Below are 26,299 nucleotides of genomic sequence, written 5' to 3'. Positions count from 1 at the left end.
TTTACCCTGTTTTCAGGGTTTATGCTAAGCTAAGCTAACTCTGACAGACAGTGAATAAGCACAATCCAGTCAACTAGCTTTGACCTTAAGCTAATCTTGCATCTCTCCTAGCACGTCTGCAAGGCTTTGACAATATCCCTTGACATGAATTAAAGAATTTGACTGATTCTGGAGCTCGAACACCCCATCTCCAAATACTCGACAATAAAAGCGCCATACATTACAGTACGTTCGATGCGGCATGTTGTGGACCTGCTTTATACCATTAGCTCTCCGTTTAATCAGACAGCATAACAGCATGCTTTTCATGCAAGTCATCCATACTGCCATGTCTGAAAGAACAGAGTTTCCACAACACAACAGAGTTTAGAAGCCTGGGACTAATCCAGGATCAGGAGAAATCAGGTTCCTCATCCTGGGAATCTCTTATATTTGTCAGTGACCCAAAAATCAGGAATCAAAAAAGGGAAAAGTTATCTTTTACTATCTTTAACAGCTGTTCTGGAAACTCTGTGGCACAATTTGAGGATAGCAGTCTGCTGTGCCTTTACACAGCAGTTGAACTAAAACTATGTTCAGCTCAGAGTTTTAGCAGCGGAAAACAGCCGCCTGGTCAGCAGCACTGCTCAGCATATCACAGCCTATCCATTCGGCCCTTCCAGTCACGTCATCGCACTTCATCACAGCGCCCGACGGCTGTCTGCCGGGTGTGCACTCGCTGTGCAGTGTGCTTCCATTCAGCGTACTCAAACGAGAGTTCACATGTTGACCCTTCCCTAAGCTGTTTGCTCCCCAAAGCTAGCTCTGTGCGCACTACTCACACTCTCAGCCTGAATGATCAATCTGCATCTCTGGAAGTGAAAAGAGAAGGTGGGGGCCACAGGAGCCCGTCAATTCACCAAAGAACCGCAGCTCATTGGTTGCATGGAGAAGTGCACAAGGGGTACAGCTGGATACGCCTCCTTTTTACAACACAGTGTGGCCGTCTGTGAATGCCTGATTATTACCACAGAGGAGCAATAGTGGTGAACACAGAAGGAGAAAGAAAATAGGTGGTAGCTTTAGACATTCACACCACATGCAGTACAGTTAGACAAAACACAATACTGACATGCTCTGTTAGTATGTAGCCTAAAAAAAGGTCACTGATCCAATAACAACATAAAGGTAAGAAAGCCTCAGTCGGTCTTACCTGGGTGAGTTCAGGTATGTCATTTTTGTCTATTCCCACTTGCTGTAAAAGAAGAACAGTGACATTTCGATGCAACAGTTACCAAGCGGTGTAAGGTTTAGCTGCAACTCAGTGATGCAATGTGCTCTGCAGGCTACCTCAGCAATTTTGAAGAATTCAGAAACCCGAGTCATTCGCGTCAGGAACCTCTTGTAGATCTCCAGCCCATCTTTACACTGGCTTCTCTTCATCTGGAAAAATTTCTCTGGACAAGAGAGATGGTGAAACATTAATCCCTGTAAAGTTAAACAATATGTCTGGTGATATTCTACGTTTTTCTTTTTGTCGTCAAATCCCACAAAAAGACCAAAACGAATGAATGAATGAATTGATGCTACTAACAAGCAGCGTCTGTGTAGCCAAAGCCATGCATGCGTGCCATTGTGTCACACACACTGTTCTGCTGCTGTAAATATTCTCTAGAGCACCACCATCTGGGGCTAAAAAATAGTCCCCCAAAAAATGCATAATTTACTCCTGTTTGAGTAACCTTCACTGAAAAGTACAGTGCTCAGCTGTTTCAGCCAGTTTTTAAAAATAGAACTGTGTATTTGTGACCCATTTTTAGAGGTTTCTTTCGTCAGCACTGTAGGAACAAATGGCTTCTAGATGGTCTTGTTTTTTTTAATGCCATTTGTTGAAAAGAAAAAACATATATATGCATATAATAACCTCGGCCTTATCCTTTGAGGGCACTTAACTTGTGTTCATTGAGCATTTCATGAATCCAGTGATAAAGGGAAAGGAGGGATTCTTCACCTAGCAGGTTAATGATGCCGTCATTGTAGCAGGCATATAACTTGATCAGGTCTTTGAAGAGCAGGAGGAAGCAGGCATTTATCACCCCGTTGTTCAGTTCCGGTGCATGCACCTACGGACAGAAAGAGAAGCCAAGAGGCACAGTGCGGTTAGGTAGCAGTATAAACGACAATAACATTGCACCGATGTTAGAGGCTAATACTGATGTAATGTATTAAAAAGAGTTCGTCTCCACTGAAGCAAAAGAAGGTTGAAATCTCCACCGCTGATGTACATGTTTTGTTTCAGTTAGACGTCATTAAATTCAGACCTGGTCCTACATGTGAAAGGGGCTGCAATTGACATGTCTTCATAAATGCTGTTACAGCAATAAGCTTTGTTAAACCCAGTTGGCAGCTTTTTTCTCCACTGTGTTTATCCCTCGGCAAATTCAGTAACCTTGCAAAGTGACTTTGTTCCCAATTATTGAGTGTCACTTACATCAAAATCCAGCAGTGCGTCAATCTGGCTCTGCAGGATGGGCATTCCTTTCAGCAGCTTCTCTACTGACATGGTCCTCATCGCTCCGTCAGCTCTGAGACGGAGGAAGAAATCAGAGAAATGTGAGAATTAGACAGCAGCTCTCAGACAGAAAAACTCAGTCCCACATACTGCCTGTCTGTCAACACATAGAATACCTGTCTGCACATGTCACACATACAGTATCCACCAATGTGTCTGATCTCTTTTCTGTAATCTGCGTTTGTATTTTTCAGTGCCAGCTTATGTAGCCAGGGGGACCTTGTGTCTGCCAGCTAAACAGAGCTGTCCACTCTGTGAGCATGAGTAATAACCCACTCTGTATTCATCTGTGCACTCAGTACACGCAGTAAAGCCGTGCACTTGGCCCGACGCCGGGCTGGAGGTAGCCGAGTCCATCCCTCGCACTAACGGGACCCCAGTGGGATATGTGTTATTCTGGTGGATACGGAGGGGGCATGTTCTGGCCCCGGATAAACTAACAAAGCATTTTTAAAAGGCTAAAAATCAATAATAATGCTGAAACAGTCATGCAGCAGGGCGGTGTCGTGAGAAATGAGAAACGGTACCCTTTCTTGACTCGGCCAAAGTCGAAAGCCATCTGTCTGTAGGCGAAGGCCTTCTCGTTCAAGTAGCGGCTGTAGCGTCTGATGAATGTGGACATGTCGTAGCCTGAGGAGACACTCGTAAACGTAAATGCATGCACAGTCTCAAATGTCAACTCAATGCAGGGTATTAGTGGGCTCTTCAAAGGCTCACCCCCCCCCCCCCCCCCCCCCCCCCCCCCGCCCCCAATGCAATAGTCTTTGTACCTGTTATAAATATATGGGTGACAAAATGCAATAGGTGGTTAATCTCAGTCTTTAGAAGGAGTCTTGCTGAGAGTTTGTGTATACTAAGTATGAAGCTAAAGCCAGGAGTCGATAGCTTAGCATAAAGACTAGAGGTATAAAAACTAGAGACTGTCCAAAGGTAAAAAATGCACCTACTAGTATCTCAAAAGCTCACTCATTAATGCATTACACTTGTGTGTTTGAGCCGCATGTAAAAACAAGTTGCATTGTTACAGAGTCAGGCGAGCTGTCTTCATGTTATGCTAAGCTAATCGCCTGGCTGTAGCTTCATATTTAACAGACAGATATGAGAGTGGAATCAATCTTCGTCTAACTCTCTTGTCTGTATGCTAAATATCAAGCTAGAGCCAGGAGACGATCTTAAAGGCTGGAGGCCGGGGGAAACAGCGAGCAAAATATCTAAAGCTTTAGAGGTGCTGGTAGTGATTGGTATTGACCTTCTCATCTAACTCTTTAAGCAAATAAGCGCAATTCCCTAAACGTCTAACTATGAGGACTTTTATTTTCTTTGAGGAATCCATACTTTGATTACTACCGAAATGTTGTCTGTAATCCTGATTATGTAATCTTTAAAATGTACAAATTGACTTTCTAAACTCTGCAGATAGTCCAGTCACCCTAGTAGACAAAACGTCCATGACAACAGATTGTGAACTGCCTTCATTTCCATGGAGATGGTTTTAGTTAAAGGGAGCAGGAATTAGGGAAGCTGGAACTGAGGGATAGATATAGAGAATAGGGATGAATCAGGGTTGAAAATGATGGAGGGCTGGTTTAGTTGGAAGGAAAGAAACACCACCCACCGTGGGAGCCAGTTTTGTCCAGGAAGTTGCTGAGGTTGAACAAGGTGTTTCTAGATGCCAGGAACTGCAGGAATCTCTGCAGGAGAGGACAAATACACAGGGTTTAGCGCTCTGCCAGGCACTAAATGACAAATATGGTGAAATGCCTCTAATTTGGGCTAATGCAAAAATAGCTTAAGTTAGTTAGCATTCTTGATGAAACCCGGTGACTTTGGTGGTGGCCACGTTGCTGCACAGAGGAGAAAAGAAACACTAAAACATTGCAAAACACCTTTACTGTCCTTAAATTGAATGGATGACACATAGCAGCAAAACTAAATTAAATGAAGAAATGCATGTTCGTCAATGGAGAAATAACCATAAATAGTTATGAATAAACACATTACATCCCAGCAGTTGTTATAATATTTTTTATGATCATTTTCAAACAGATGGCTCCATCTTAAATATGAGAACAGAAGGCTGGTTTGATGTTCACAGCCACCCTGAAGGGAATGTTCTGCACTTTCAGAATAAACCCGTGAAACTGCCTGTAGCACGTTGTGGAATTAATACAAGAGGTGTGACTCTTTACTTTTCCTTTTTCTTTAGTGATGAATAAATTAATAATAGAAATCCAGCATTAAAGGAGCAGTGCTGCAGTCTTCGTGAGTGGGAGGGTGAGAATGGGAATTAGACACATGGAGAGGACCAGGAAATACAGTATAATAAAGACAAATAGCCTCCCTCTGTAGGCCTGTAAAAACAAGCTCATTCCTGTGACACAAAAACATCCAACACACACACACACACACACACACACACATTGCTGATGCTTATTCAGTGGCTCCATTTACACAAAACAGAGCATACTAACATGCGGGAAGGTTAAGAATGATAAATCCTCCCTGGAGAAAATGGTGAGCTACACATTATGTTTTTTTTTCTCCATTCTCCATTCAGTCTCTCTCCCTCTCCAGTCAGTACTCTCTCTATCATCATCATCATCATCATCACCAGGGACGCTACAACAGCAAAGCCCTGGCTGAAAATAAACAGGTCTCAAGAGACAGAGGGTACATACCGTGTGCGTATATTGCCCAATCACATTATTCACACAGAAACTGAGCTTATTTGTGAAATGTGTGTGTGTGTGTGTGTGTGTGTGCATGCGTGAAGGACCATCCCACTGTGGCCCATGGCAACACAACTTACCGTCTCCCCCTGACACCTGCAGTTTTGACCACAAAAGGTCAATGCTATTATCTTCATACCACTACTGAATGACTAAATGAGCTGATGGCTTGACCTCACAGTATTTCTCATTCTCCTCTCATCTACAGTATGTTCTCTCGTGCTCTCTCCTATCGAATATTTCAGAACATTGTCTCCTTCTTTCTCTGACATCGCTGTCTCTCTCTCTTTCTCTCTCTTCTTTGTGTCATCTGCAATCCAGTGGCCACTTTGATGGGCAGTAAAGGAGCATCTGTTTATCTCTCTGAGTTGTCCCCTGTTGCCCATTCAGAGCCTTTGCCTTTCTTCGGCTGTCAGGACATAAATTGGGTCAGGGGGTCAGCACCAGGAAGCAGAAGGTCAGTCCCTTTGCTGACACCCTGACTGTTGCTGGGGCCAAAATTTACAACTATGGAGCAAAAGTAAGCATTTAAAGGGCATTGTGCAGGGAAGACCCTGGAGTGAACTCGCGCCAGTTACTACTATAAATATACATGGACAATCATTAGCTATTCTGTCACTGAATTCATGTTATAGCCCTTTTCTATCAGCCCTGCAAAAAGTATTAACGGCTTAAAATCCAGTTTGCCCTTTTAATTTCCCCTGAAGTCTCTTTAAACCTGCATTAATTGATATTTGGCCACTTGAGAGCAGCGTGAGCAGCTGTGTACACAACATTGACATATTGTCACCTTATATTTGTGTTATGTGTTTATTTACACATCTAGCAGACATGAGTCAACATAAGCATTCATTTGGAGCCATGTTTCTGTCCACCTGGTGCTAGACAGCCAGCGTACAGCGGGTGTATCAAAACGTTTTTTGCCTGCTTTAAAAATATAGATAATGCAGCTTTAAGGTTGCGTTATTCCTCACTGTCTGACAGCATCACATATTCTCATCCACTTGTTCCAGCTCTTCATTGAAGCTATTGAGTTTTTTATGGCTGCAAACATCTGATCAAATGGAAATATTCTAGATGTTTGCGCATCATTTTATTCACATATACCCAGCCTGACATATTTGGTCTCTTTTGAAACTTTGGGAACTCTCCCAGAACCAAAATGTGGTTCTGTGGGTTTGAACAATGTTTGAAGAGGTTGAAATATGAATTCACTGGGTTGGTGGAAATGTAAATATGAATTGGTCAATAGAAAAATGTTTGACAGACTCAGTCTTCTGCTGACTCTACTGGGGGCTACAATCACACAAAGGTGGTCAGTGGATCAGCTGAAGTGCCTTGCTCAAGGGGAGATAAATACATACTCACTTCCCCTGACTGCATTTTACCAGACATTAAAAACAGCAACCAATACAAGTATGTACTTGGGGTGTGTGTGAACAGTATCTTCGTCACAGTAACCTCACCTCGTTGCCATGCACCATGAGGTGGTGTGTGGTGATCAGGGCTTTGAAAACCACCACCCAGCTGGCGTTGCCGGCCCTCTCCATCAGTGTGTCAGCCATCTGGGGGACGTTCACATTGGTCTCCTGGGTGGCCTGGATCAGGTCTGAGAAGCATTGAGGAGAGGAGGAACAGGAGGTCAGACGGTAGCGGTATTAGCAGAGGGAGAGGCTCAGTAGGTACAGCGAGGGCTGAAAGCCTTTTTATTCAAGCAATGACAACACAAATCACTGCAGGGACGGTGAAAGAAGAAGTCAGATGGGTGAGAAATGACAAACAGGAGTGTGCTAGGGTAAATGCGGTGGTGCTGGGTCTGAGCTTTGTTGCATTTCACAGCCGCACTCTCTCGCATCCTAATTTTCACTTTAATTCACCACATACATCCCCCTGTCCTTTATTTTATATTTTTTACTTGCGTTCAGTGTTAATCAACCTCTAGCAAACTGTTCAGCCTCATTTCGTGATATTGTCACTTATTCTCTTAGCAACAAACCACGTTATCATTATTGAATGGCACTTTATGGGAGCCATGTCCAGGGCCATGTTTAGTAAACTGGAGGTTATGTGTCAGTGTTAGACTAGCTTACTTGTTAGATTTTGCAGGGTCCAATGTCGTTCTAAATGTGTTAATTCCTCTTATAGGTATCCTATTTAGTAAGTAGGCTTATCTGTGCAAGAGGCAAGAGGAACTAGTTTTTATCGACAGAATTGCCTCTGAAAGCTGCCATTTTCCATCGTAATGAATTGTATTTAGATAAGTGCCTTCACATTATGCCACCATTGGCTGGTGTGAGTCACACTGGCTGCTGCTTTGTTCGTTCCTGCAACCACCAGCGCAGGCAGAGGGAGAGTGGAATATTCCACAGCAGAGAGATAGAGAGGAACCAAAAGGGAGGATGAGATTGCAATGCGAATCGGACTTTCAGCCCTACAGAACAGAACCAGCCACAGACAGACAGACAGACAGACAGACAGACAGACAGACAATGCTAAAGGACCACACCAAGGCTTTTAGAGACTGGCCTCTTGGTCAACATAGCAGTTCAGAGGTAACACCAAATGTAATAAGGTAAATCTGTCATCTGTAGATTATTGACTTAAATCCATGTTGATAAGTCTATGATGATGAATGAAAAAGGATCACTTTCCTTTTTAAATAAAGACCATTTTGCTGATGAAACAATCTGCACAGCAAAAAGCCACATATTCCAGATTGTCATAATAAAAGTACATGGTGACTGTGTGAGGAATGAGATGAGTAGGTGTGTATGCAGAGTGATGGACGGAGAGGGGGAGAAAAAATGACTGGTGTCATTTTTAAAGCCCTAATTCAGCAGAGCAGGGTGGACGCAGAGCAAATACTATTGAGTCCTGTGATTCATTAATAGTGTCATATCCATGTCTGTGCATTTACTGCCAGCAGACTGGGAGGCAGCTGAGAGGTGTCTATTGAATTTTCCTCCCTGGCTTAATATAGACTAAATGCCAGTACACCTCACACCTAGCACATCTCACACATGGAGCAATCTGTCACTAGTTATAATGACATGGAGTAATGAGCAATGGGGAGTTTGGGAACTAAAACGTTTTATTTTAAAATAAGATATCGAACAAAGACTGTTTTGACATCTTTTCATGGTGTTGATATATTGTGTTTTTGAACAATGCAAAAAATGCTAAAGCTCAGTAACTGACACGTCATGTCTCCCTGGTTTACGAAAAACGAAGTGAAACAACAGTTTGCAGTTTTACAGGAGGTTATGTTATGTCTGGATGATTTCTTGGCCAGGGGCAGTGACTTCCTGTAGTCTTGTGAGGCACCACGGTGCGTCACTGTGAGGCAACAAGCAAAGGCTCCCACACACACTGTCCTGGTGCTGTAAATGCTCCCTGGAGCACCACATGTGTATTACTCCATGGCTGAAAATAGTTCCCAAGAAATAAATAACTTACTCCTGTTTGAGTAACGTTTGCTAAAAACTACAGAGTTCAGCTGTCTTAAGAATTTACATGAGTGAGTGCCCCTGACAGAGTAGGGAAATGAGAGACGCATTGTTTCTACTCTAAATGATGCTACTTTCTACTCTTGAATGGGAGCACCGGTACTGTACAATTTCCCCCCGGGGATCAATAAAGTATTTCTGATTCTGATTCCACCAGTGTTATCCTTTGAAACTTAAAAGCACCTTAAGCACAATTACAAACAGTGCTACAACTTTGACATGGGTTTTCAAAGCAACATAAGTGACACCAAATGATCTGTGCCCAACTTGGAAATGCTTTGGCCAAAAAACTGCTACATGACAACAATCTTTAAAATCATTTGCCGGAGACAAACATACCTAAAGACAAACATACGGTACTGACAAAGAGGGATAAGGACTGACAGATGATCCACCGTTGTTTGTGTGTTTACATTCATAGCATTATTATTTTTAACCCTTTGGCGTTTTTTTGTAATTTGTGTGCACCAACAACTCCCTTCTGAGACTGGATCACTTTACTCTCAACTGATGGAGATTCTCAGGACTTAGCGAGCATCCTTGACATGAAAGGCAGCTCTCTTTTCATTTCATTTTCATTCCAAACAACCGCCTTAAACCGGCTGCAGGTCTGTGTCTCTGCTTTGCACTGACATTCCAATGAGAACCACAAGTGTTGTGGATTTTTTGTGGCATTTTCTGCAACTAAATGATAAATTATAATGCTTATAATGCATGTATCTATTTCCATGGATAAATCAAGTCCAATAGCCCACAGTGGCTTTAGTTGGAAAGGCGACTGGATGAATAATCATGCAAAAACGCGTTCAAGGTCACTTCGCATTGACAGTCATGCTACGAGTCTGCTAGCGCTTTTGCTTCCTCTATCATGCTTTCATCATGCGGCGACGATTGTTGTGCATGTCCTCTTCAGTAGTACGGCAGCAGATCACACACCCACATAAACACATATGCATGCACACACACACAGGGTGAGAGGGATAATCCCTACAGGGCTGATGAGTCAGCAGCCTGCATCATCCTACGCTTTTCATCTCTCCGTCTCCGTCTGTCTCTACCTCAGTCTGTCGGCCTGTCTGTCTCACTCTCTGTCTGTCTCTCTCTCTCTGTGTTTCTCACTGTGGGGTTCAGTGCTTTTGCTAGACTGTGAGACAAACTGCAAAGCCAGCTACCACGTATTATCTAAATTGTTGATTCAAATCTGCTGTATTCACGTCCTAATAAGAGTACAGAAAGAAAATGAATGCACAAGAGATTATAGCTGTATTTGTTGCCAGGTGGCCATTGCTTCTAGACTGTGGTTGTCAATCAACAGTGGCTCCATGCTAGGACGTCTCTTTTCTTTGTCTGTTCAGCTATGGCGGCCGTTGCAGCTTGCGATAAACACTGCACGAAAGGATTATTATGAACCGTGCTGATAAAAGCATTCATGAAGTCACTAGTCAGAAGAATCCTAATGTTTCCAACAGCGGACTGACATATTTGAACAAAGACTTGGGAAATATTTAAACACAGAACCGAATCCTAATGCCACTCAAAGAGAGACAGAGAAACAGGCGGAGAGTCTCTGCTCTGATTGAGATGCTGAACAGGAATTCAGCAGGAACTCCTGACTCACCGTCAACCCCCCCCCCCATTACTTCTCAATTATTCATATGTGTGAGTGTGAGTAAGAAAGAGACACAGAGAGCAAGAGAGAGAGAGTGCAGAGGCAGCTTGGCCCTTGTCAAGCACTAGCACACAAAGATAGTCACGCTAACAATTACTTGCGTGCTTGGATCCAAGCGACCACTCCAAATGAATACCAGCGCTGCTCCGTGTCTGCAGGATTTCTAAATAAGCAACTGTTTGCTAACATGTTTCCCATATCAACTTTAGAAAGTGAAGTGAATTTTGTGTTTACAGCTTGTTGCATTGGCCTCAAGTGGCAAAAAAAAATCTATTATTGCTGCTTTAAGTGAGCAACCACTTTCACATTTTACACATTTCATTAGCATTTGACCTTTGAGGTGTTTTTGTTTCCTTATTTTGACATGTGAGCGGGTCGTGTTTCTTCATACTATAACAACGCTATGGAGTCTGCAATGTTCAGGGAGCGTGGAACCAAACTACTGGGCGAGTGCAGAAAGAGCCACATGACGCCTACCTAATGATAAAAGCCTGATGGGAATGTATCAGCGAGAGCTGCCATGGAGAAATGGTGGTATTGAACCGCTGAGAGTAATTGCATGGTGAGTCTTTCCAGCTGTAAGAGCAGTTAGCCATCAGCTGGTGATTACTGCAGTAGTCACATCTACACTTCAATCTACAGAATCACGGGTGCTCAACAGCACAGGTGTGGACCCCAGGCTACAGTGCTGCTGTGCTGCTAGCAGAAGCACACAGGCACACAGTCACACAGATGTAGCCTAGCTGCTGGCTAAGGGGCTGCATATTGCTGTTTTTATATGAGAACTGTATTTTTATAGATCCTGAAAAGTTGAGTTAGAGACATTAATACGATTACTAAACGAAAAAACATAGTCAAGAAGATTAGCAGCGTCTATTGGCCTCCAAGCTGCCTCTTACATTGGGTCTCACAAAAATATACAGATGTTAAAAATAGAACATGTAGCACCTTTTGCAAGATATGTAATATTACAAAAATCTATTTAATCTAATCTAACAGTTTCTTGTACTGTGGTCCTAGTTTGAAATGTCAGTCCGTCGTGACATCATAGAGAGTCATTCACGGGGAGCCTGGGGATTTTTAGCTGTTACACAAGGTTATTTGTGACATGAGGCTCACAAGACCCCCTACACTATTCCATGCATTTATTATATTATCATACACATACGTGCACACATCCTCCCCGGCTCTAATTTTACAACCACAGCACCTGAGCCGTCATTGTGAGGACAAGTTCACATCCTCTACAGTGTGTGTGTGTGTGTGTGTGTGTGTGTGGTTGTAAAATGAGAGAAAAAGACCTGTTTGAATGTAAGGCACTCCGAAACAGATATACATGCAAACACATAGCGCGCGTCTACACAAACACACAAACATTCACACTGCCATACCCGACGCTACAGAACGCAACCACATGAGTCAGCATTCTGTCTGACAGAAGTGTAATTTATGCGCAATATGCAGCCTCATCTGTTATGCATGAAACGTCCGGTATAATTTTCAGAAACTGAAATTGTGCCATGCTACGAGCTGACACTGGGTAGAAGCGCTGTCTCAACTGCAGCAATGAAATAATCCTTGAAAGTATTTTCTGTCACAGCTTCTTATAGCTTATCCTTCCACACCTAAAAACTACTGAAAACACATAAAAGAGTTGCATTCAAGTATTTCATTCATAACAATAAACATGACCAGTGAGGTTTCTTCTGAAACATCGTTGCTTCTGCAGTCCTGGAAGATGTCACCGAGCATGCTCAGGGTTATGGTAAAATACACGGATTACGTTCATGTATTGAAGGTCTACTAAGATGTACTTGTAACTAATGCAACAGTATGGCTATTCTTCTTTTAGTTTTCTGTGTGTTCCACTTTTAGGTTATGTCTAGTGGACTGCAGCTGCACAGACGGCACTTCTTAGTGAGATAGATTCATCCCTGCTCTTTTCATGCGATTTACTGTAATAATAGAAAGATAAAACAAGGCTAGCCTTCTCCTTTAACAAGACCCCAGACCACCACCCACCCCCCCACCCCTTGTCTGTGTAAAGCTCCATTGTTGTCCAAAAGGAGTCTGTATTAGGCACAGGGTTGCTTTCAGCTAAATGCTAACAGCATTCTAATATGCTCACAATGGCAATGCTAATATGCAGATGTTTCAGAGGTATAATGTTTACCATGTTCGCTATCTTTGTTTACTGTGCTATAATGCTAACATTTGCTACTTGGCACGAACACAAAGTACAGCTGAGGCTGATAGGAATGTCTTTAGTTTAGCAGGTAGTTTCTATAAAACAAAGTAGTGGATGAGAAGTCAGGGGATCACTAAATGTATCACAATTCATCCTGAGGGGGACGTGAATGTCATGAATTTGAAGACAATCTGCCCCTATAGCCACACCACTAGCATGGCTTTATTTTGAGTCACACACACCATCATCACCAGCTGAAAATGATCCACAACAAATGCACTGTTTACTCCTGTTTGATTTGATCTGACATTTAATAAAAATGACAGTGCCCAGTTGAAATCATTTAGGCTATAATATACTATATATTTGTGACCTTGCTGGTTTTGGTATTTTTATGGGAACTTCTGACCATAAGAAAATAATAATACAATGCCACACTTATCCTCTAAAGGCATCCATTTAGCATGTGGGCTTGCATTGATTGAGATCTTCAACTCTCACATTTTGGACGTGTGCGCTATTGAACTACACAGTGTCAGATAACTGTCACTTTATACCATTTCAGGATGCCCTGCAGCATCTGCCACACCCAACACACAACTGACAGGACTCCGATTTCAAATAGCAGCCTTTGACATATCAATAACTGTAAGCGATATCAAAGCTACTGTGTGTGAGTACAACTGAGGGCGAACTGCCAACCACCGCAGGACACACTTGAGCACATACGCAAGCCTGCACGACACATCCTCCCCATGTTTTTCATAGATAGATTTTTACGAAAGTACCAATATGCACCAAAGACATGCCAAGGTGGTTTCCTAGGCAACAGGCTCTCGTGTTTGCAGTGGCATCAAGGATGCAGTAAAATTTCTTTGAAAACATCGTCATAGGCACAAATTGGAAAGGGTCATCCAGCCAAAGCCGGATGTGAGTCATACATCGAATTCAGCACTGAATTCATATAAATACTTAGTAATACCTTCCACAGACCCTCTGTGCTGCTGAGTATTTATAGTTAGTTTGTACACTGCAGACATTTCTATCTAGCCTAATATTTCATACAGATCAGTATTGTTGAATAGGTGGCTCATAAACATGAGGATTGGTGTATTCAGTAAGCGCTTTATCTACATTAGAGTGCAGGAGTGCAATACAAGCCATGCTGCATGAGTGATGCCTTGTTGAGCTACACATGACCTGACCATGAAAGCACAGTGTTTATTTATAGCTCCTCTCACCCTCAAGCGACATAGAGGGGGAGAGAGGAAAATAAAATACCCAGAATGCACTCTGTCCCAGCGTAGCATAGCACCAATGTGGTGTGGCAGCCAAACAAAGAGGAAGCATTGGGATCCAGACACTGTCGAGGCTGGAAGTGACATCTGAGGAAAAAGCTGGCATCCCACACAATGCTGCTGCTACTGCTGGTGGACACAGATAGCAGCGCTGCCTTCATATAGACGCTCTGGCTTTCAGTGACATTTCACTCAGCTGTTGGTCGGAGTTGTGGTTTGTTCGCTGGGATGCAGCTCATGGGTAGAAAATCCCACATTCGTTCAGTTTGTTTTTGTTTTACATGACTAACACATCAATAACTGTAACTGATATCAAAGCCACTGTGTGTGAGTACAACTGAAGGCCAACCGCCAATCGTGCACGCACCGCAGAACAGATATACACGCAAGGCTGCACAACACTACTACACACTCTTTTCAAAGATGGATTTTCCAAGTACCAATGAGCATCAATGGGGACATGCCATGGTGGATTTTATTTTAAGAGCTTCACACTTCACCAGTGTGTTACAAATAATACAGGCTACTTTACATTTGTGCTGACCATTTTTGAAAGCAGGGCCTATACAGTTGTATATACAGTTGCAGAATGTTGTCTGCATTCATTTAAGGTATGAAAATCCAGATAGCAGATTCATTACAACTGGCTTGAGTTGCTTTCAGTGTTACCTACAGAAATGAATGAACCGTCATGTCAGTGACTCAGTAGTAAATAGACGTTTGTTCATTGGTCTGCAGGTGAACCTCATACATCCTTGCTCATCGTTCAACAAAGCGCCCAGACAGACATTCGATAAATCAGATCTGCTTTTGCCAGCTGTGTTCAGTCTTTCTCTACTCTAGGACAATTACAATTACAGCTCCGCTGTCTAACTACGGATGCTCTCAGACAAAAAAACACATTGCAGCCAATTTCTCTTCTTCCTGAGCATTACCAGTCTAACATCTCTTCCTGTATACATTCATTTTGTCCTCCCTAGCTTCCTCCGTCCCTTATTAGCTGTGCACCTCCAATGAGACTTTGTGTCTTCCCTGCCTGAATAGAAAATCCCCAGTGTGTTTCTGCTAGGTGCAGGTTCTGCTCCAAGGGAGGAGACAGAGACAGATATCCACCCTGTATGCTGAACTGAATAATGCAGCCAAGACTTTTTTTTCTGGATTGCTGGGCTTCTTTTTCTAAACGAGAAAAATCTGTATCTGTGTGGGTGCTAGCATAGGTCTGTCCAAGGCTGAAGAAGCACAGGAAGGAAGGGTTGGAGGTGGCAAAGTAACAATGAAATAATGGGGGGGGGGGGGGGTTAGTTGATACAGAACTATTAAAATCAACCATGCCCTACTAATGAATGTTTGCATATTTCAGCACTGAATTGGGAATATGTTTCTGAGAACTGTACATAGAAAAGGTGATTTTCCCCTCTATTTAACTCAACCCATTAAAAGGCAAATTAGAGATGTCACTTTTTAATAGCCAAGCCTGATTTGGGGAAGCTCTGCCCAATAGAAATCCAATCAACTTTGACTAAAAGCATCTAAACCAGGCTGTCGGATCTGACAGTGTTATTGGAATAAAATCCTGAGAGTCGACTGAAACGGTTAAAAACTATCCAAAGAAATCCACGAGAAATTCCTCGAGCTGCACAATCAGGTGCACAGATGAAGAAAGGCTGAGCTGAGATCTCCCCTGGGGTGTCTAGTGTTTGCATGAGTGAATCATCAAACAATCTAGGAAGTCAAAAAAAAACAAAAAAGCAATACACTGTGCTGCAGGTCAACATCTGGTCAATAGGCATTGTTCATGACTACCACTATCACATTAACGCTAGTGGAAAAGGGTACCATGTATAAAACCAGTGCTGTGTGGGGAAACACATGGATAAGTACATATCTCAAGTGTGTCTCAAAGCACCTCCATGCTTCGACAATAGAGCTACAGGATAACCACAATAAAAAGCTTGCTAATATACCAACTGTTCGCTAAATAAGCCCCCCAAACAGCGATCGTCCAATCATCTCCCCACATGTGCACAGGGCTGTAGTAAGACCTAAGCTCTGTATACAAAGAGATTGGACGGTGGTGTCTTTTTTTCTTGCCTTTCCAAAACAAGAAATATGAAAGCAAAAGTGTAAGGAATGAATTAAATGGTGTATTTATTTATTCTCTTTGTATTGGGGGAAGTTTATACTCTAGCAACTGGTCTCACCAACATTAACCCAAGCTCAGCTCAAAACATGTCATTCCAGGTGGCAAAATCAACAATTGCTGGCTAGAAATGAGGAGCCTGCCTTTGTCCACCTCTGTCTGAAATCAAGAACCTACTGTTTCAAAAGAACATTTTTGTAAAAAAATCGAAATTCACCTCATCTAGACCTCCAAGTGAATTTTACACAAGTTGTTGAATAGTCCAGAAATAGTGGCAACATTTCGCTGCTTATGGCACTTTGAAAGACAGATTCATCATGCTGTGATTCTCAGAGAGGCTGTCTCATTACTTTCAAAACTATTCCAAACTTTGTAAAACTATCTAAATGTTCCCCAAGGGTCCCTTGTATCTGAGGATTCAATCAGTGGGGGAACACTTTTTTTTATTGCAAAGTCGGGTCCTGAGGCAGAACTCAGCAGTCAGACAGAGTAATAAAACAGCAGGAAACCCAAGCCTCCCTCCGTTATTGATATGCAGCCTGAGTGTAGACATGGCCCTGTAATGTTTGAGCTGCTGGAAAGACTGCTGCTGTTTACCTGCATACAAAGGACCCTTTACCTGAATTCTATTCTGGGTAAAGCAAGCCTCTGCGTGTACATTCTGCCCATGTAAGTGCAATAAATCCCCCCACAGATACAACTGTACTCTAATATCCATGTTTTTCTCCTCAGACTCAAGGGCATTGCGACCTCCAAAGAACATCAGAAGAAGGACTGAGAGGCACGGGAGGAGGTGAGAGGTAGTAAGAAAGGAGAAGCAAATCAATCTGAAGCGGCTGCTCAGATTTAGAGTAGATAATGGCCTGATAGCAGCTGTAAGGGGGGACCCTGGTCCCAGCTCATTAATCTGGACACACACTGTTGGTAGGACAGTCCACCGCCCACACAGTGTTTGACATTAGAGAGGCATTCTGGGGGCTTGCAAGGATACCCGCTGTGAGATCAGCACTGCAGCACACGCTGAGCCCTCTCGCCAACCTCCTTTCACATTCCTCTGTTCACTGCAACTCGCCATTAGGCAAGCGCTGCACAGAATCATTAGAGAGCAGTACGGAAGAAAGAGGAACCGAGTGGGAGTAGTGCTGAAAAGATAGTGTGGGAGAGGCAGAAAAAGGGAAACATATGAGGACCAATTGAAGGAACAGAAGATGCCTTTGAACGTTTATCCTCTCATACATACAAGCATCCTTTGTACTGGCTCACACTTAGACTGCACTACATGCATTGTCACTTTTGCTCCCTAGCAGTTGCTGGCAGCTTTGTAAGATTTTGTGACTTGTTTTAGAACATAGCATTAGGTCAACCATTCTCACTGGTGTTGTAATTCAGACTTTTAGCTCTCAATTCACTGAAATTGAGACAACAACAAAAAGCGTGGAGAGGCTGGATTTTAGGCTACAGGGTACATGATGTCCAACTTAAATCTAGCCCTAACAAACAGGACTGTGGCAGTGAAGCAGCATGAAAAAAACAACTAGCAGCAGTTTCAATGAAGATATCCACACTGATGGCGTTGGGTCAGCAAGTGGAGGTTCTTAAAAAATGTCACCATGCATCAGTTTTACTGGCATTCTTCAGGCGTGTCACCTCTCTGCTGCTATTGTGAAAACTGTGTTTTGACTTCAATCGTTTGTTCATGCTAGGAGTGAAGACAGGCTGTCTAAATCCTGTTGAATGTAGTATGAAGCTACAACCAGCAGCCAGTTAGCTTAGCTTAACGTAAAACACTGGAAGCAGGGGGAACAGCTGGCCTGGATCTGCCCAAAAGTCAAACTAAAAAATCGTTCCTATACCAGCACCTGTGAAGCTCACTTATTAACACATTGTACGTTGTTAGTTTCATTCATAATGAAAAGTAATATAAAACAATTAAGTTGTGGTTTTACAGAGCCAGGCCAGCTGTTTCCCTGTTTCTGTATTCTTTCAAACACAATGAAAAACTATGTTAAAAGAGGGATGTGATGCAGGCTTGAAGTGCAACCTATGCAGGTGTAGGTTATTACAGTATGTATGGAAATAAAAATAACAGATAGAGACGTACAAAATGATTTGAACACTTAGCATGTACACTAACAAGCGTGAGACTGTCATGAGAGACCCCCCTACCCCCCACCCCCACACCATTTCAGGGAGACAGTCTGGCCTCTCGAATGTGGTAACACATTGACGGTGACTCATGTTGTGGTAACAGCACCTTAGCAGCCAAAGGGGACTCAGCACGCTGTTTATGTTTCTCACCCTTTCCCCCTCCCCCCTCCCTTACTGAACACACACAAACACACCCAGCAGGTCAAGTATCCTGCATTTGCTCTAAGCACAGCATAATCGCATCACTGTGTTACAAAAACCTGTTAATTGGAGTGACTAGATTTAGAGCGGCAGTAGAGCTGGTGATAATTATTGCAGCAAACACAGACAGAATCTCATCCACGACGCCTAATCAGAACCAAGGTCATCATGATAAACATTGTCTGGGTTTAAACATCGTGTGGGAAAATTATGGCATACATTTTCGAAAACATAACCTTCAAGCCATAAACCTGTCCCAACTCTCTTAACAACAGGGGGATTAAGAGGTTAGGGCAATATGAGTGGCAGTAGATAAAGATGGAGGCTTTTAGGAGCAGCAGGAGTGGTGGGGCATGTCTTTGGAAACAGAGCCATCTTCATTTGGCAGACGATCAAACCCTGTTACACCAGTTCTCTGGCTGCCTCCCTCTGGGCCGCAGATACCCTGCATGTCCTCTGACGCATGCTCTGGGCCTTCGGATCCACACTGAGAAGCAGCTCACTTGTTATCCAGACCAAACCAGGAAAATGGAGCCTTCAAGTATTCTTTGTAAGCCCCTATTTCTGAGTCAGGAAAAACATCAGAAATAGTGCTTGTCGCACATTCAGCTTCATGGTTGAAGCAACAAACAAAATGGGCCCTTTGACGAAAGCAATCATTTGGCAGCTGTTTCAGGTTAGAAATCGGGCAGCACAGAGCTTCGCTGTCCTGCAGCAGCAGCGGAATGAAATGGAAAAAAGTGTGCACCAAGCACGTAATTGATAATTTAATTGATGCATTTGCCAGATGTAGTCCATCTAGTTCAATCAATCCAAATAGACAGAACCACTGCAGTATCCTAAACACAGCCCTGATGGAGTGTGCGGTAGGTAAGTGTGCTAAGTAGGCTAGCATATAGAATATGCTGGCATTGCAAGGCAGGGGCCACAATGAGGCAACCTTTGTTGGCTTGTTCAGTGGTCGATAATTTATAATGTTTCTAATAGTACTGTCTGACTGAATTCAGTGACAGTGAACATGGCTTGCGTGTGCCAGATGGTCACACTACTGCACCAAGATCATCCCAAAGCTAACTCTGGACTTAGAGAAAGGAAAGGATTTTCCTGAAAAACTCAAATTCAAAGGTGGCCCCTGTAATTCTGCCAAACATTAATAAATCTTTTAAAATGACCTCTTATAGCATAATTGCCACAACCAATTGCAAGTACTGCTGAAATCAAGATACATTTTCACATAAGTGTCTTTGAAACCTGCTGAACATGTGTGTTGCAAGTAGCAATATGATGAGACTGGCATGCAGCAGCAGCTGGAATCTGCAATATGAAAGGTGCCCTGTGGAGTTTTCTTGTAAACAAACAAAAGTTATGCTAACATACAGTGTTTTTACCAAAATGCATTGTGTGTATCCTTTTAGGTCTGCATTGTTCAAATCCCTGTTTGCTACCAATCAGTCTTCTTCTTCACTGCCTTTGCTGGCGCATTACTGCCACCAATTGTCGATCAGTGTGAAAGCAGCGACAGCAATGCGCCGCCTGCATACTCGCACGTTTGCATGTGCGTCCTCGTGCCCACGCGCGATACAAACAAAGCGTGGGCCCACTCTTAAAAACATTGCTCCATAGCGCTGCTAGTGCTCAAAACCTCTGCAGGGTCCCTTTAATTTAAAACACAAATGCTTTTACTTCACGGCACAAAACAGGAAGAGGGTTCTGTTGTTGCTACACACATTAAGCTTTCAGATTTTCTTCTCAACAATGGTCTTCTTTGTTTACGGTAATTATCCTAATGCATTACAAAACGCCAGCCCATTCAAGCAGTTGACTCACAGCTGCACCTCCTCCTCTGCACCATCCTGCTCCTATCCAAAAAAAAGACACTCAATTGGATCATCACTCAAGTTCTTTTCTTTCTGGGACGTCGCCAACGGCATGTGGCATACATGTGTGTATGTTAAGTCGTGCATGCATGCACACAAAAAACACACACACACACACATGCAGCCGGTGCAAGATATCAAGAGCCTTCTGTAAGACTCTCTCAGGCCATGTGGGGCGTCAGGCAATCTGTGCTGCTGCCTGAGCTCTAATCCTTTAAGAGTTGAGAGGACTTCCGATCTGTATCGCAGTCATCTGTCAGGCTCATAAAATAAATGGCAAATGAGTCTCCAAATTCGTGCCAAACTGCTAGAGACACATATCTGCTATTGTGCTATTACTGGGATTAAATTCTCTTTAAGTCAGCAGTTTGTGGCCTGAACACACAAACCGTTTGGTCACGGTCCACTTGTCCAGCCTCGAACCTTAAGGAAAGAGCCTCTAACTGCTTCACAGTTATAAGTTAGTTTTAGCCTTTAAAAAACAACATGTCTGCCTCCCAGACGTTTTACTAATATGATCTATTTATGGTGCCTTTGATCCTCGAAGAGGCAGAAGAACCTGATTCGGTGTAAAAGCTCTCTGATTTTCTCCGTTTTTCCTCTGTCCCTGTCTGGGGGCTTTGGGGTCACAGCAGCTTACTGCCCTGCTGCTCTCTGGATGTCACTTGAACTAGATCAGACCAACAGACCAATACACATTTGCCTGTCAGTGGAACAATCCATAAGAGATTATATTTAGAGCATGGACACGTATCTGTCGAGCCTTGCCTGGAGCTCCCTTGGAAAGTGAGAGAAAAGCAAGATAAGACATTTCTTTATCATCTTAATTGATCTGTTACTGTCACATTTCAGTCTCAATGTTAAGGAGCAGCTCTCTTCAGATTACAGCCAGAAAATATGGAATAAAACTAGAATTTCATATGTAAGAGGGCAATCAATGCTATCTTTCCAGAATCTTAATATAATTAAAATATGTAAATTACTTTCGTAACAGTCAGAATGTCCAGGAGCCAAAGATCCATGTGACTGTGTTGTTGATATATGTGCAAACAGCATATTCGTGACAGACCACATTAGCCTGATGGGAAGATCTTTGAGGTGGAATAGGAGGCTAATTATGAAGATTATGTCAGCGGATTGGTTAAGAAAATATGATGATTTGTAATGCAGTTTCATCAATATGGATACTGTGGAACTGTATAAGAAATTTCAGAAAAAAATGAATGTAGTGAAAAATATAGTTAATAGTGTGATAATGGTCTTTTTGTTGCAGGGGGACTGGTGGATGTCAAGCTCCTCTATGTGAAACAGGATAGTACAGCTGTGGTGACGACGGTGATGTTGTTGATAGAGTGGAGGATCCTGACAGTGTTCCATTGCAACAGGTTTCACTGGCGGTGTAGATGAATATCTCTGCTAGTGGTCACAGAAAACAAGATCTGGACTTTTTTCAGTTGCCCCAAGCAGCACATTGAGTAAATGTCAGCTGTGGATGAAATTGGATACAATGTCAGACAACATCCTTGAGGCAGTTTTCCTCCAACGTGAGGTTAATTCACCTTTCACATATTTGAACTGAAGGGTTTTCTGGTTAAATAAATCCAGGATGTCCAAGATTTTTTGGCTCCACGAAACTGAGCTCTCAGTTTCAGTATAAAACCTAAAAGGTGACCAAAACAATTCTGTCTCTCCAAGTCTCACCATTTACTTCATACATGTTACAGTGATTTAGATTAAAAGGTGGTAAACTGGTAAAAAAAAAAAAAAAGATTGTTTTAATCTCTGCATTTAGCTTTAAAACGAGACTGCGAGAACTTTTGCTGAACAGTGTGAAAAGGGGCTATTACAGGGTAACAGGACATGACTTCCTTTCCCAAGATTATCTTGAGGCTCAAAGGACATCTTCATATTTATTTGTGACATGCTTAAATGTAACAGTAAATAAACAAAGGGAAGTCAACAAAAACACAACAAACTGACTTCTTAATGTCGATTACACAGCTATCTATTTGAATGTTTTAGCCACCATAAGCTACTGGCCATACCAGGCCATGTAAGACTGTAGAAGCAACACCTCTGAAAGTAAGGAAATGAGCAGAGGTGTGTCTTTTTGCTCAAGGATTCAACATGTCATTAGCAGAAGGAAGATGGCGTCATTTCTGGTAAAAGCAGGCTGAACTTGAACATTTAGGATGGTCCATTAAGTTAAGTTCAACATTGGCTCGGTTGTGCAGTGGATGCTTGTTTTTTCTCTAATATTACTGTATCAGTTATTAAAGTTGCTACTCATGAGAAGTTAAATTCTTTTTTTCCCAACTTTTTTGTAAGCAAGAGATATGTGGAGGGATAGTGCTTCATCTGCACTCACCACAACAACAAAGTGCTGACACCAACTTTGGCAAGTGGGCGAGCTTTCCACTTTGTTGTGCTATGATTTAATGCAGTTCATCATTCGGCCTTATTTTGTAGTCTGGACACGAACAGACAGGCGGATTGATTTCTCCCACTGGGTTTGAGCGGGCCAACTTCAACTTGATGCCATTTCTTCAGATTTTATACTGAAGAAATGATGGAGGTGCGACACTAAGATGGCTCTCATCATGTGGGGCAGCAGTGCATCTCTGGTGTGACCGAGTCCTCTGTGCAGTAACCTGCTGTTAATGTAATTACACAAAATGATTAAATATTTTCGTGTTAAATATTTTTTGTACAGTACATTATATATGTGAGCTCCCACGTTTTCCCTCTTAACTGTACCTTAACGTCTTGGATCCTGAGTGGTTTCTGTTTCACATTCACTCTCCATCGTTCGTAACTATTTTACCGCCATTGCACTGAAGAGACGCAATGCATTTTGGGGCAGTTGAGTGTGCCACTTAAACTCAGGCCGCATACACAGAAATTCTTGCTAATCTAGTATACATCTGGGTATTTCTCACGTACAGAAAATCCACATACTTAATTCTACGTGACACTTAGTATGAATAGTATATTAGTATGCCATTTCGCCCCATATTCTCAAGTGAAAGGTGGGTGTCACTCCCTTGTTATCATCCAAATCCATCCTGTTGTTTTTCACTTTATTATGTATATTCATGTTCTCCGCAGTATCATAATGTTTGTCTTCACCTCATATATATATTTCAGCATATTGGCACTTTGATCGTTGTTTTTAACAGCTAAATGCTAACGCTCCCGTCTGGCTTTGTATTTACTATTTCATTTGGGTAGGAGCTGGAGCAGGCAGTTTTATCTCTGTGGACATTCTGTTTTATTATAGGTCACTGTTAGGTGTGTTTTATTGTTTAAGAGTTTACGTTGTGGGTTGTATAATTTTTTTACAAGGCCCCTTTAGTGCTATTCTGCTGTGGGAGTGGAGCTGGAGTGGGCAGTGTTAAAAACATGTTCTGCTTTATTATTTGTCAACCCCAGAAAGATCCGTGAGGCGACACCAAGTGTCGCCAGTGGTTCTGATTACGCTGGACTTTTAAACGTTTGGCCTGATTTTCACAAATTGATTTCCAAAGCTCCTTGAAGGGACGCACATCCTACAAGATGTAAATCAACGTCAAATCAAGTGATATGGTTGGTGGGCTCTTACTGAGTGTAGGGGGTCATTGTGAAGCCTGAAACGCAACTAAAGCGCTCAGGGACATGCACACGTACACAAAAGATCTACTAGAAGATACAGTACCATTTCGCGAGATGCTGAATCCAGACACTGTGAAGGCCCCTTGTGCTGCTCAACTTCCTACACATCACTTTCCTTATGCACACTGTCGTATCATTTGTGGGTTTGAACATCATGTTCATGATCATGTTCATGTCCAGGGGATAATGACATTGCATCCGTCATTATACAAATGCTCTCGATAAGCGATGTGCCAACAAATCAACACCAAGAAAAAAAACTCACTGATATACGCCGGCACTGCCACACACCAGACCATAGGGGACAAGGGCCCAGCCAAAGGCCTGTGTGTTCAGTAGTAACAACAGCACTTTCAACCTTTTCAATTATGCATTTGCCAGCACTGGAGCAACATGGGGGGACACAGTCTCCACTCAGTGGGGCTTTGTGGCTTCCCTCCGGTTCTACACGGATGCTCATCTGCCCGGCACAATAGGGGAAGAAGCCCTGCTGTAATTAGGTAATAGGTTTGGTTCGTTCAACTAAAGTCTACATTAAGATAGCTAGTGGATGCCTCAAGCATAATGTGTGTGTGTGTGTGTGTGTGTGTGTGTGTGTGTGTGCGTGTGCATGTACATGTGAACACATACTGTGGCTGGGGACGCCTGCAAGCACATTAACACACAGTGGATGGGGGAGGCAACCATCATGGCTTTGGTGCGTGGCCTAGTTGTATATGAGGAGGATGGATGGAGGGTCGCAAGGACACATACAGAAGGCAAGACAAGATAGACAGATAGATAGAACGACAGACAGATAGATAGACAGATAGACAGATAGATTACTCACATTCCATGTGCTTTTTCTTTGGAGCTGTCTGCTCATGTGTGGTGGCTTTACACACAGCTCGGGACACCTCGGATCCCGTCAGGCTGTATTGCGCCGCGGCGATGCGGTCCGTCAGCGTCTGACCCGACATCTTCTCTCCCTGGAGCCCAACCTCGACTATCAAGCGTCCAATATGGTCCTACCCCCCCCACACACACACACACGCGCGCACACACTCACACCGAAATGACCAGCCTCAGTAATCCCAGCTGCCCTCGAAAACACCACAGAAGCAAAGCACTAAAGAAGAAATAGTAGGACACTTTCTATGGAATTGCAATTGACTTGAGTTGCATAACTGGGATTGTCTGATTCCCACTCAGTTGTGTTGGAGCTGCACTCGTTTCTGGAACAATCATGAACTGACTGTCCTCCCCTGGAGACCAGTATCCTTTGAAAATGACAGTCTATAGGCTAAATAAGCGAAAATATCCAACTGCAAAATCCAGTTCCTTACAGTTCCGCGTTATTTGTCGGCCAGCCTCCCTGACAAAACGCTCCTCTCCGGATGATGCTCGTCGCTGCCTCCCCCCCCTCTCCCTGTCTTCCTTCCTCCAGCCTCCTGGATAATCCTCTCCACTACCACCACCAGTCCGACAGTCAGTGTGTATCAGCGGGGCGTGCGGGGGAACATCAGAGCCTTGCTGGCATCATCATCCCCCACCATCCAGTGCGGCGGTTTTTCCTCCTCCTCCTCCTCCTCCCCCAGCTGGACGCTTCCTCTCTGCTGCGGCCCACCGTCAGCCTGCAAGCCCCGGCGATGCGCGCTTCAACCCGGGTCGTCGGATGGCGTTGCTCTGGTGCTCGGTGGATTTACATCCTCTTGTTTATTTAATTATTAATATATTTATATTTCTCACCACGCCCCGCCCCCCTCCTCCGAGTCAGGTGACGCAGCATCGCCAACCCTGCTGCTGCCTCTGTGATCGCGAGAGCTGGGAGGAGACGAGAGCTAGGACGGAGGCTGTGGATGGGTGAGGACGCGAGGGGTTAATAAAGCTACTCTACAGCCAAGCTTGATTCTTGTCATGCTGCCACCATACCATGAAGGTCATAAGCGTGCAGCCTCGGTTGACACCATGTTCTTTGATCACGGAGGCACGAAAAACTATGTCAGTCTGCAGCCAGTCATAGTCCCTGTCCATGGTGCTGATGTGCTCACATGCAGTAAGCCAGTTACTCACTGGTTTGTACGTAGTGGTAGTACTCTCAGATCGTTTACTTGTGTATCAAAACCACAATGTAAAAAATACTCCATTACAAGTAAAAGTCATATATTCAAAATCCTGTTTACATAAAAATAGGATTAAAAAAGTACTATCAGCAAAATGTACCAAAGTGTCATACAGTTCTGCAGAGAATATCTTATTATGAAATATTACTACACACATCAGTTGCCAGTTTATTAGGCACACCCGGCTAAAACTAATGCAGTCTGACAGTGCTGCTATAAATCCTGCTGTATGAAGGTTA

The 26,299-nt window shown here is 43.2% G+C and overlaps 1 protein-coding gene across 3 annotated transcripts in view; it reads right to left on the bottom strand.

Moving 5' to 3' along the window:
- Positions 1 to 24,917, bottom strand: part of LOC139289852 (clathrin coat assembly protein AP180-like) — a 41,953-nt gene extending 17,036 nt beyond the window's left edge. For all 3 annotated transcript variants that reach the window (XM_070911495.1, XM_070911496.1, XM_070911497.1), the window contains exons 1-8: positions 24,788 to 24,917; positions 6,747 to 6,889; positions 4,167 to 4,242; positions 3,079 to 3,181; positions 2,471 to 2,564; positions 1,991 to 2,102; positions 1,330 to 1,436; positions 1,193 to 1,234 (exon numbers count right to left, since the gene is read on the bottom strand). In XM_070911495.1, coding sequence (XP_070767596.1) covers positions 1,193 to 1,234; positions 1,330 to 1,436; positions 1,991 to 2,102; positions 2,471 to 2,564; positions 3,079 to 3,181; positions 4,167 to 4,242; positions 6,747 to 6,889; positions 24,788 to 24,917 — 807 coding nt within the window. The remainder of the gene's footprint in view (positions 1 to 1,192; positions 1,235 to 1,329; positions 1,437 to 1,990; positions 2,103 to 2,470; positions 2,565 to 3,078; positions 3,182 to 4,166; positions 4,243 to 6,746; positions 6,890 to 24,787) is intronic.
- Positions 24,918 to 26,299: the final 1,382 nt, after the last annotated feature.

This window comes from Enoplosus armatus, chromosome 9, assembly GCF_043641665.1.
Source record: "Enoplosus armatus isolate fEnoArm2 chromosome 9, fEnoArm2.hap1, whole genome shotgun sequence".
In the NCBI taxonomy this organism is placed as follows: domain Eukaryota; kingdom Metazoa; phylum Chordata; class Actinopteri; order Centrarchiformes; family Enoplosidae; genus Enoplosus; species Enoplosus armatus.
Note: the sequence above shows the minus strand (reverse complement) of the source record. Positions and strands in the feature narration are given on the sequence as shown.